Below are 12,025 nucleotides of genomic sequence, written 5' to 3' on the forward strand. Positions count from 1 at the left end.
TCACCTCTATACACACCTGGCCATATTAGCTGACCCACACACCTAGCCACCTTAGCTGGTACGCACACCCGGCCACCTGAGCTGCTCCACACACCTGGTCACCTCAGCTGCCCTTCATAACTGACCACCTTAGTTGATCTATACACCTGATCACCTTGGCTGCTTCACACACCTACCTGCCACAGATACCCTCAGTGGCATTAGTCCTACAGACCTGACCACCAAGGCTAACCACCAAGAATGCTCAACACACCTGACCCCCGGAAATGTCTAATATATCTACGCAGTTACCACACACAGCTGGAACTACACCTGACGCTAACACCTGCTGTATGCAACTTAGAACATCCTTCACTCCAGGTATCTGGCAACTATACCTTCTCTTCACACTGTAACTTATACACCTTCCTTGCGTATGTATGTACACACCTGCTCAGGCAACTGTCTCTCACATATGGCTAACACACCTGCCTCCAAAACCAGGTCATCGGCCTTGACCCACGTGTCTGTTTACATCACAGGCTCAGCTGAACATACCATCTGCCACATGTGGTATTGTTCACACACACACACATGACCACTACACTGCCACATGTGGTATTGTTCACACACACACACACATGACCACCACACTGCCACATGTGGTATTGTTCACACACACACACACACATGACCACCACACTGCCACATGTGGTATTGTTCACACACACACACATGACCACCACACTGCCACATGTGGTATTGTTCACACACACATGACCACCACACTGCCACATGTGGTATTGTTCACACACACATGACCACCACACTGCCACATGTGGTATTGTTCACACACACATGACCACCACACTGCCACATGTGGTATTGTTCACACACACATGACCACCACACTGCCACATGTGGTATTGTTCACACACACATGACCACCACACTGCCACATGTGGTATTGTTCACACACACACACATGACCACCACACTGCCACATGTGGTATTGTTCACACACACATGACCACCACACTGCCACATGTGGTATTGTTCACACACACATGACCACCACACTGCCACATGTGGTATTGTTCACACACACACACATGACCACCACACTGCCACATGTGGTATTGTTCACACACACATGACCACCACACTGCCACATGTGGTATTGTTCACACACACACACATGACCACCACACTGCCACATGTGGTATATACATTATTACCAGTGACCGTGCAGGTGAGGCAACATAATGGTATTCCACCACTAGTATGTACTTACGTCACACGTGCATCACACGGACCAACCTTATCGTCGACGTAGAGGATGACATACGCGCACACGCGGGTCATGTGCATGACCGCCGTATACTCGGCTCCTGTAGTCAGGCCAGACTGAGCCAGGGAGGTACATTACTCCCAGCGACGCTCACAGCAACCCTGGGGAGGTGTACAAGTCCGTACAGAACCAGTTGCTGACCGCTTGGGGTCCGTGCGTCATATCATACACGTATACCCATTTCAAAACCGAGCAGATTACTCGGCCATGTGTGGTATACGCAGTAGGTACTTATGCATGCATGTGTGTGCGCATGCGTGGGCGTGGCAGTGTACATAACCCTGGAGAGAGACACTGGCTGCATCGCCCGTGTGACCGACAGTCAGGCCCAGACCTCCGTCAAGCTCGCTATGGCCGCCTCCTGCAAGGTAGGTACTGCTGCTGCTGCTGCTGCTGCCCACACGCTCACTCACTCACGCACCTCTACCAGGGAGAGCGACGCACGCGTCTGGTCCAGTACTTACTTGGTGAAGTTATCTGGTCCAGCAGATACTTGGTGAAGTTATCTGGTCCAGTACTTACTTGGTGAAGTTATCTGGTCCAGCAGATACTTGGTGAAGTTATCTGGTCCAGTACTTACTTGGTGAAGTTATCTGGTCCAGCAGATACTTGGTGAAGTTATCTGGTCCAGTAGATACTTGGTGAAGTTATCTGGTCCAGTACTTACTTGGTGAAGTTATCTGGTCCAGCAGATACTTGGTGAAGTTATCTGGTCCAGTAGATACTTGGTGAAGTTATCTGGTCCAGTACTTACTTGGTGAAGTTATCTGGTCCAGCAGATACTTGGTGAAGTTATCTGGTCCAGCAGATACTTGGTGAAGTTATCTGGTCCAGTAGATACTTGGTGAAGTTATCTGGTCCAGTACTTACTTGGTGAAGTTATCTGGTCCAGCAGATACTTGGTGACGTTATCTGGTTCAGTAGATACTTGGTGAAGTTATCTGGTCCAGTAGATACTTGGTGAAGTTATCTGGTCCAGTACTTACTTGGTGAAGTTATCTGGTCCAGCAGATACTTGGTGAAGTTATCTGGTCCAGTAGATACTTGGTGAAGTTATCTGGTCCAGTACTTACTTGGTGAAGTTATCTGGTCCAGCAGATACTTGGTGAAGTTATCTGGTCCAGCAGATACTTGGTGAAGTTATCTGGTCCAGTAGATACTTGGTGAAGTTATCTGGTCCAGTACTTACTTGGTGAAGTTATCTGGTCCAGTAGATACTTGGTGACGTTATCTGGTTCAGTAGATACTTGGTGAAGTTATCTGATCCAGTAGATACTTGGTGAAGTTATCTGGTCCAGTAGATACTTGGTGACGTTATCTGGTTCAGTAGATACTTGGTGAAGTTATCTGATCCAGTAGATACTTGGTGAAGTTATCTGGTCCAGTATATAAAATTGCTCCTCGTAATATTCTTCAGGAGAAACAGTCAAGCCAAAGCGATGTATTCGTGGTTGTCTTTCTGTTGTGGGTATCAGCTGCAGCCCATCACCAGCTGCAGCCCATCACCAGCTGCAGCCCATCACCAGCTGCAGCCCATCACCAGCTGCAGCCCATCACCAGCTGCAGCCCATCATCAGCTGCAGCCCATCACCAGCTGCAGCCCATCATCAGCTGCAGCCCATCATCAGGTGTACAGATAACCTGTATACACTTTACTGAGTGTATGAGCGAGAGTAACCAAGATGAGTGATAGTTCTGACGCTGTCTTGGTTTAACCTTTCATTTTCAACATACACTTAACATTGTGTTAACATTATGTCGAACACGACGCTAAAACTATAGATATATTTACGGTTATATCTGAATATCATATATGATTCGTACATCAGAAATGCTCTTACGACAACGGCAGAAGGTTTAATGAATGAAGAGCATGGGTTACGAGATCGGGGCGGAGCGTGGTCAGGTGTGGGTGGGGTGTGACGTGACTAGGGTACGCACGTCACATGCTAGTCACGTACGCACGTCACATGCCGGTCACGTACGCACACCCGTACCTCCCCGCCCTGGGGGAGGGGAGGGGGGAGGACTGTCATCCAGAAGTGGACGGGTGATGGAGTCTGCAGTAACGTAAGTGTTTCACATCTTTGCTTCACTGTCACTCTCTGTCTCGTGTTCCACTGGCTAGACAGACTTGACACCAAGGTTGTAGATGGTTTGAAATTAACATATGAACATGTTAATGTTATGTTAATATCATACACGAGACACAAAGTAGTCATCTTAAAGAAACCATACATCAGTCAGCCACAGGTCGACGTGTGGGCGTCATGCATGCCTGGCAGGGAGGGTGTGTGTGTGTCATCAGTGAGCGTCGTGTGGCACCACAAGCTGGGTGGTGTGTGACCGTCAGTCTGACAACAACATAACAACTGTGAACTATCTGTTTATCATTCTGATATTCTCCAGTTACCAAACTGATCCAGGAGTTTGTGATACCTTCCACTCTTACAAACAGCCTCGTAATGGCCCAGTAGTCTGCTGATGTTTCAGTTCTTTGTTTTCCTTTATACATAAATGTTTCATTATTCACAATGAGAATTAGATGCATTAACACAGCTCACCTTCATGTCCAAGATACAAGTCCATCCAGTCAACAATTAGTCAACACCTACTGTCGGCAGCCATGTCTTCCTCCTTCCACAAAACTCCTCATAATATTCACCCACTTTCCATGTATCCCAAATGTTCGTAGTGTTTTCATAATGTATCGTACGGTTCCTCCAGATCCATAACGCTACATGCAGTTCATTCACTTCCTCCAGGTATATATATACACAAATTCTTGAGGGTAAACAGCTGGTCCGCTTACCATCTTCCTCTACTGAAGTCACATTTATCCTCCCCTCCAGTTTTCACTCTTCTAAAACACGGAACAGAGAAAGGGGCCAAGTGAGGATTTTTAGGTTCAGTCCTCTGTTCTTGACGCTACCTCGCTAACGCGGAAAATGGCGAATACAAATATATATATATATATATATATATATATATATATATATATATATATATATATATATATATATATATATATATGGTATTGCAGTGGAATTTATTAAAAAAGGGGGTGACTGTATTGTTGACTGGTTGGTAAGGTTATTTAATGTATGTATGACTCATGGTGAGGTGCCTGAGGATTGGCGGAATGCTTGCATAGTGCCATTGTACAAAGGCAAAGGGGATAAGAGTGAGTGCTCAAATTACAGAGGTATAAGTTTGTTGAGTATTCCTGGTAAATTATATGGGAGGGGTATTGAGTGAGAGGGTGAAGGCATGTACAGAGCATCAGATTGGGGAAGAGCAGTGTGGTTTCAGAAGTGGTAGAGGATGTGTGGATCAGGTGTTTGCTTTGAAGAATGTATGTGAGAAATACTTAGAAAAGCAAATGGATTTGTATGTAGCATTTATGGATCTGGAGAAGGCATATGATAGAGTTGATAGAGATGCTCTGTGGAAGGTATTAAGAATATATGGTGTGGGAGGCAAGTTGTTAGAAGCAGTGAAAAGTTTTTATCGAGGATGTAAGGCATGTGTACGTGTAGGAAGAGAGGAAAGTGATTGGTTCTCAGTGAATGTAGGTTTGCGGCAGGGGTGTGTGATGTCTCCATGGTTGTTTAATTTGTTTATGGATGGGGTTGTTAGGGAGGTAAATGCAAGAGTTTTGGAAAGAGGGGCAAGTATGAAGTCTGTTGGGGATGAGAGAGCTTGGGAAGTGAGTCAGTTGTTGTTCGCTGATGATACAGCGCTGGTGGCTGATTCATGTGAGAAACTGCAGAAGCTGGTGACTGAGTTTGGTAAAGTGTGTGGAAGAAGAAAGTTAAGAGTAAATGTGAATAAGAGCAAGGTTATTAGGTACAGTAGGGTTGAGGGTCAAGTCAATTGGGAGGTGAGTTTGAATGGAGAAAAACTGGAGGAAGTGAAGTGTTTTAGATATCTGGGAGTGGATCTGGCAGCGGATGGAACCATGGAAGCGGAAGTGGATCATAGGGTGGGGGAGGGGGCGAAAATTCTGGGGGCCTTGAAGAATGTATGGAAGTCGAGAACATTATCTCGGAAAGCAAAAATGGGTATGTTTGAAGGAATAGTGGTTCCAACAATGTTGTATGGTTGCGAGGCGTGGGCTATGGATAGAGTTGTGCGCAGGAGGATGGATGTGCTGGAAATGAGATGTTTGAGGACAATGTGTGGTGTGAGGTGGTTTGATCGAGTGAGTAACGTAAGGGTAAGAGAGATGTGTGGAAATAAAAAGAGCGTGGTTGAGAGAGCAGAAGAGGGTGTTTTGAAGTGGTTTGGGCACATGGAGAGAATGAGTGAGGAAAGATTGACCAAGAGGATATATGTGTCGGAGGTGGAGGGAACGAGGAGAAGAGGGAGACCAAATTGGAGGTGGAAAGATGGAGTGAAAAAGATTTTGTGTGATCGGGGCCTGAACATGCAGGAGGGTGAAAGGAGGGCAAGGAATAGAGTGAATTGGAGTGATGTGGTATACCGGGGTTGACGTGCTGTCAGTGGATTGAATCAAGGCATGTGAAGCGTCTGGGGTAAACCATGGAAAGCTGTGTAGGTATGTATATTTGCGTGTGTGGACGTATGTATATACATGTGTATGGGGGGGGGGGGGGTTGGGCCATTTCTTTCGTCTGTTTCCTTGCGCTACCTCGCAAACGCGGGAGACAGCGACAAAGTATGATAAATAAAATAAAAAAAATGTGTGTGTGTGTGTGTGTGTGTGTGTGTGTGTGTGTGTGTGTGTGTGTGTGTATGTGTGTGTGTTTGTGTGTGTGTGTGTGTGTGTGTGTGTAGATTTATTACATCACATATGATGACCGTTGGATATTTTCTCGAGAGAGTTCTGGTTTTACTCCAAGACTCCTTTTCCAGGAGCTCCTGAACTCCAAGGCTGCGCTACATGCCGTAGCAGGGAAATGATGAAATCCTTTGGAGAGAGAATTTCTTAAACGAGACAGTAGTGTGTTCGTCCACAGACGATGATACAGCTGATGTGATAATGTTATCTGAGGAGGAGACAATTTAGAATAATGTCACTATGTGGGACACACATCTGTCTTGTCCTGGTCACTTTAACTTTGGTTTACACAAATTATTCATTATTCTTTTACTTTACACAGGTTTAAGAGGTATCTGGCGGGAATATAATTGTATTGACCTTTCTTGGATGATTATATTGATCACATCATGTGTTAGTGTGTTTGTATGCTGTTATGTAGGAACCATTACCTCAGTCGCTAGAAGATACTCCTCCATGTTGTCAGGTCTTCACTAACTACTAAAGCAAAACCCTCCTGCTCATCACATGAAGTACATGAATACTGTTCCTTAACTCTATCCGTGTCTTAGCTTCTATGGTTCTATATCTATCTATCTATCTATCCATCTATCTATCTATGGTCCACACTGAGCACCGCCACACATCATGATCAGTGTTGACAATGTCTGCAGGTAACGTTGGTGTTGTTGGTGACGCTGGTGGTGGCGGTCCTCGTTGCCCCCGGCCAGGGGAGGCGCTACGCCTACACTAAACCCAGATATCACTCGTCCAGATCACGTGTTGGTGTGAGTATAACGTTATGTTCCTGTATACAGACGTGTGGTATGTTATCATGTAATGTGTTTGTTCTACTTGCCTTGTGACGTACTGAAAAGTTCAAGTATCAACCTAGCTAAACTGCTGTTTCGTGATCAGTAAACATCTTTTGGCTAATATTACAAAATAATGCTGTAGTGTTGTGCTTTTGTTTGTACACTCACACAGTCATGGTTACAACCTAGACTTCAGGAATGTTACATAATGGTATTATCAGTCTGGAAGTAATTTATAGATAGCTGATGATTCAACAGTACATGATAATGAGATGGAATTAAAGGATCGTGTAAAGGAAAAACGCACTTCATGTTGTTGGAGTTGTGAAGACAAAGCTTATTAAGGAGATAAAGTCTCAGCTGTCTTGCCCAAGGCCTACATGGTATAACATGGTCGGGAAAAGAAGGCAAAGAAGGACTGAATCTCCTGCTAAGGTACAGGATATTGTGGGGGCGGCCCATGACACAATAAGGTACAGGATATTGTGGGGGCGGCCCATGACACAATACGGTACAGGATATTGTGGGGGCGGCCCATGACACAATAAGGTACAGGATATTGTGGGGGCGGCCCATGACACAATACGGTACAGGATATTGTGGGGGCGGCCCATGACACAATAAGGTACAGGATATTGTGGGGGCGGCCCATGACACAATACGGTACAGGATATTGTGGGGGCGGCCCATGACACAATAAGGTACAGGATATTGTGGGGGCGGCCCATGACACAATACGGTACAGGATATTGTGGGGGCGGCCCATGACACAATACGGTACAGGATATTGTGGGGGCGGCCCATGACACAATAAGGTACAGGATATTGTGGGGGCGGCCCATGACACAATACGATACAGGGTATTGTGGGGGCGGCCCATGACACAATAAGGTACAGGATATTGTGGGGGCGGCCCATGACACAATACGGTACAGGATATTGTGGGGGCGGCCCATGACACAATAAGTTGGGGAGAGATGTTGTTGGTGACCACATATACTCTCACTATGCATGTGGCCCATGTGACCACATACTCTCACTATGCATGTGGCCCATGTGACCATATACTCTCACTATGCATGTGGCCCATGTGACCATATACTCTCACTATGCATGTGGCCCATGTGACCATATACTCTCACTATGCATGTGGCCCATGTGACCACATACTCTCACTATGCATGTGGCCCAGCAGGGGAAACTGTGCATAGTGGGGTTGATCTTCCATGATCTCCAACTTTTGAACGATCCAGAACAAATACAGAATGATAATAATGAAGGAATAATCCAGATGATAAGTGGAACAGCAGAATACACTCTTCTGAGCGATGATGTAGTAGTGATTACTTCATTTATAGAGTGATACACTGGAGAAGTTCGGAATCTGATGGTGACACAGTCATGAAAACATTATCCTTTAAGAGTCTAAACAAGAACATTCCCCATACCATCATATCAGTAAGGACATTACAGTAAGAGAGACTAACACATCAACATTACTGGATCTTATTTTCGTACATAATGACGTGGACATTGAGAATATGATACACGATACACCACTTGCATACAGTGATCATGTATGGTTAAGTTTCATTATGTAGTAAATAACGATATAGAAATAACAGATATGGTTGTTCTCACACAATGACAATCAACTGGAGATACATCCACTCAAATCTTCCAACTTAAGCAAAATGTGATTTATCAAAATAAGTGAATCACTGAGAGACAATTGGTGCTAATGTAATGTCCTTACTTCATCTTACTTATGGTGTCATCGGCTTAGCTTATATGACGAAACCTCTGTAGAATTTATCAAAACATCTTCTTATCTGTGGCGAAAGTTTACAAGTAGAAAGATGCCATAAGAAAGTAAGGTTAATTCTGGCGAAGGTGTTATCAGGAATCTAACCTAACCTAACCTAACCTAACCTAACCTAACTAACTTAACTTAACCTAACCTAACCTAACCTAACCTAACCTAATCTAACCTAACCTAACCTAACCTAATCTAACCTAACTAACTTAACTTAACCTAACCTAACCTAACTTAACCTAATCTAACCTAACCTAACCTAACCTAACCTAACCTAACCTAACCTAATCTAACCTAACTAACTTAACTTAACCTAACCTAACCTAACCTAACCTAACCTAATCTAACCTAACCTAACCTAACCTAACCTAATCTAACCTAACTAACTTAAGCTAACCTAACCTAACCTAATCTAACCTAACCTAACCTAACCTAACCTAACCTAACCTAGGAATACCTATCACATATCATCTCCAGAGGCGGTGATGAGCTATATGAACAAGAGGTGCAGTTCTCCATGAAGGTAACTGGTTGTTAGTGAACATCCACCCGCAAGACTGTAGTATGTAGACTGTACTGTGATGCAGGTACAATGTTGTGCAGGAGTTAAGACCAGAGATTCCAAATACATGTCTCACCCCTGCACCATCGGTTCACCATTTCTGAAACACTTCTGCCTGACTATATGTATCTACCACCGACCCACTGTCACACTACCTACAACTCTCATGTGAAATTTCTATTGTTCTACGTTGAAGGCGCCAGTCACGGACAACAACCCACGTCAAAGCCGGGTCTTGATGGAAATGTAGTGAGAATTGTGAAAGGGAAAAAGAAGAGACAAGGGAAAGTGTCTGCGAATATTGGAGGAAGTGAAAAACCTGTCTTTTAAAATGTGCCACATCATAGTTATTGGGAAAGACATGAGAAGGTAGAGAGTTCCAAAGCTTTGATGCGTAGAAAAAGAAAGAGTTATCAAAGCGGCCCACCCTTGAGTTGCTGATGGCCACACAATAATCATGTGACGCAGCAGCTTGCCGAGTACTGCAAGGTTGGTCTAGCTAGTGGTGGGGCACACAAGCAGCCAGCTCTTGGGTGCAAAAACCAGCGTAATACCTCTATAGCTCACATATACTGATAGGATATAGATTCACATATGATAATTGAATCCATTGTTCACATCCAGTAATAGCACCAATGATTCTCATGTCGTCAACATGACGGAGTAACGTGTGTTTGTGTTGACCGTTGCAGTACGCACTGCGAGGAGCCCTGCCACACAAGACCCCATGTTGCTGGAACGGTTACGACATCAATGGTTACTCCAGGTGAGTCACCTCGTCCCTCAGGGCTACTCCAGGTGAGTGACCTCGTCCCTCAGGGCTACTCCAGGTGAGTCACCTCGTCCCTCAGGGCTACTCCAGGTGAGTCACCTCGTCCCTCAGGGCTACTCCAGGTGAGTGACCTCGTCCCTCAGGGCTACTCCAGGTGAGTGACCTCGTCCCTCAGGGCTACTCCAGGTGAGTCACCTCGTCCCTCAGGGCTACTCCAGGTGAGTGACCTCGTCCCTCAGGGCTACTCCAGGTGAGTGACCTCGTCCCTCAGGGCTACTCCAGGTGAGTGACCTCGTCCCTCAGGGCTACTTCAGGTGAGTGACCTCGTCCCTCAGGGCTACTCCAGGTGAGTGACCTCGTCCCTCAGGGCTACTCCAGGTGAGTGACCTCGTCCCTCAGGGCTACTCCAGGTGAGTGACCTCGTCCCTCAGGGCTACTCCAGGTGAATGACCTCGTCCCTCAGGGCTACTCCAGGTGTAGAGGTCAACGTTGCTGACAGTGACGCATTCACGGGCCGCTCGGGATCGAGCCGGTTTAGATTCGAATCCTGGTCACGGTAGTTGGCCCACAGTCAACCCAGCTGTTCATCCTTCCTTTCGGGGCTGGTAGATAAAATGGGTACCTGGCTTAGGGTAGTATGTGTATATATATATATATATATATATATATATATATATATATATATATATATATATATATATATATATATATATATATGTGTGTGTGTGTGTGTGTGTGTGTGTATGTGAAAAATACTTAGAAAAGCAAATGGATTTGTGTTTAGCGTTTATGTATCTGGAGAAGGCATATGATAGAGTTGATAGAGATGCTCTGTGGAAGGTATTAAGAATATATGGTGTGGGAGGCAAGTTGTTAGAAGCAGTGAAAAGTTTTTATCGAGGATGTAAGGCATGTGTACGTGTAGGAAGAGAGGAAAGTGATTGGTTCTCAGTGAATGTAGGTTTGCGGCAGGGGTGTGTGATGTCTCCATGGTTGTTTAATTTGTTTATGGATGGGGTTGTTAGGGAGGTAAATGCAAGAGTTTTGGAAAGAGGGGCAAGTATGAAGTCTGTTGGGGATGAGAGAGCTTGGGAAGTGAGTCAGTTGTTGTTCGCTGATGATACAGCGCTGGTGGCTGATTCATGTGAGAAACTGCAGAAGCTGGTGACAGAGTTTGGTAAAGTGTGTGGAAGAAGAAAGTTAAGAGTAAATGTGAATAAGAGCAAGGTTATTAGGTACAGTAGGGTTGAGGGTCAAGTCAATTGGGAGGTGAGTTTGAATGGAGAAAAACTGGAGGAAGTGAAGTGTTTTAGATATCTGGGAGTGGATCTGGCAGCGGATGGAACCATGGAAGCGGAAGTGGATCATAGGGTGGGGGAGGGGGCGAAAATTCTGGGGGCCCTGAAGAATGTGTGGAAGTCGAGAACATTATCTCGGAAAGCAAAAATGGGTATGTTTGAGGGAATAGTGGTTCCAATAATGTTGTATGGTTGCGAGGCGTGGGCTATGGATAGAGTTGTGCGCAGGAGGATGGATGTGCTGGAAATGAGATGTTTGAGGACAATGTATGGTGTGAAGTGGTTTGATCGAGTGAGTAACGTAAGGGTAAGAGAGATGTGTGGAAATAAAAAGAGCGTGGTTGAGAGAGCAGAAGAGGGTGTTTTGAAGTGGTTTGGGCACATGGAGAGAATGAGTGAGGAAAGATTGACCAAGAGGATATATGTGTCGGAGGTGGAGGGAACGAGGAGAAGAGGGAGACCAAATTGGAGGTGGAAAGATGGAGTGAAAAAGATTTAGTGTGATCGGGGCCTGAACATGCAGGAGGGTGAAAGGAGGGCAAGAAATAGATTGAATTGGAGCGATGTGGTATACCGGGGTTGACGTGCTGTCAGTGGATTGAATCAAGGCATGTGAAGCGTCTGGGGTAAACCATGGAAAGCTGTGTAG

At 45.3% G+C, this 12,025-nt stretch overlaps 1 protein-coding gene across 2 annotated transcripts in view; it reads left to right on the forward strand.

The window, feature by feature from the left end:
• The first annotated feature begins 1,548 nt into the window (after positions 1 to 1,548).
• LOC139755167 (uncharacterized) overlaps positions 1,549 to 12,025 on the forward strand; it is a 13,722-nt gene continuing 3,245 nt past the window's right edge. For both annotated transcript variants that reach the window (XM_071673333.1, XM_071673332.1), the window contains exons 1-3: positions 1,549 to 1,698; positions 6,788 to 6,901; positions 9,999 to 10,072. In XM_071673333.1, the coding sequence (XP_071529434.1) occupies positions 1,564 to 1,698; positions 6,788 to 6,901; positions 9,999 to 10,072 (323 nt within the window). In that variant the 5' untranslated portion in view covers positions 1,549 to 1,563. The remainder of the gene's footprint in view (positions 1,699 to 6,787; positions 6,902 to 9,998; positions 10,073 to 12,025) is intronic.

The sequence above is a fragment of the Panulirus ornatus genome, chromosome 18 (assembly GCF_036320965.1).
Source record: "Panulirus ornatus isolate Po-2019 chromosome 18, ASM3632096v1, whole genome shotgun sequence".
NCBI classification, from domain to species: domain Eukaryota; kingdom Metazoa; phylum Arthropoda; class Malacostraca; order Decapoda; family Palinuridae; genus Panulirus; species Panulirus ornatus.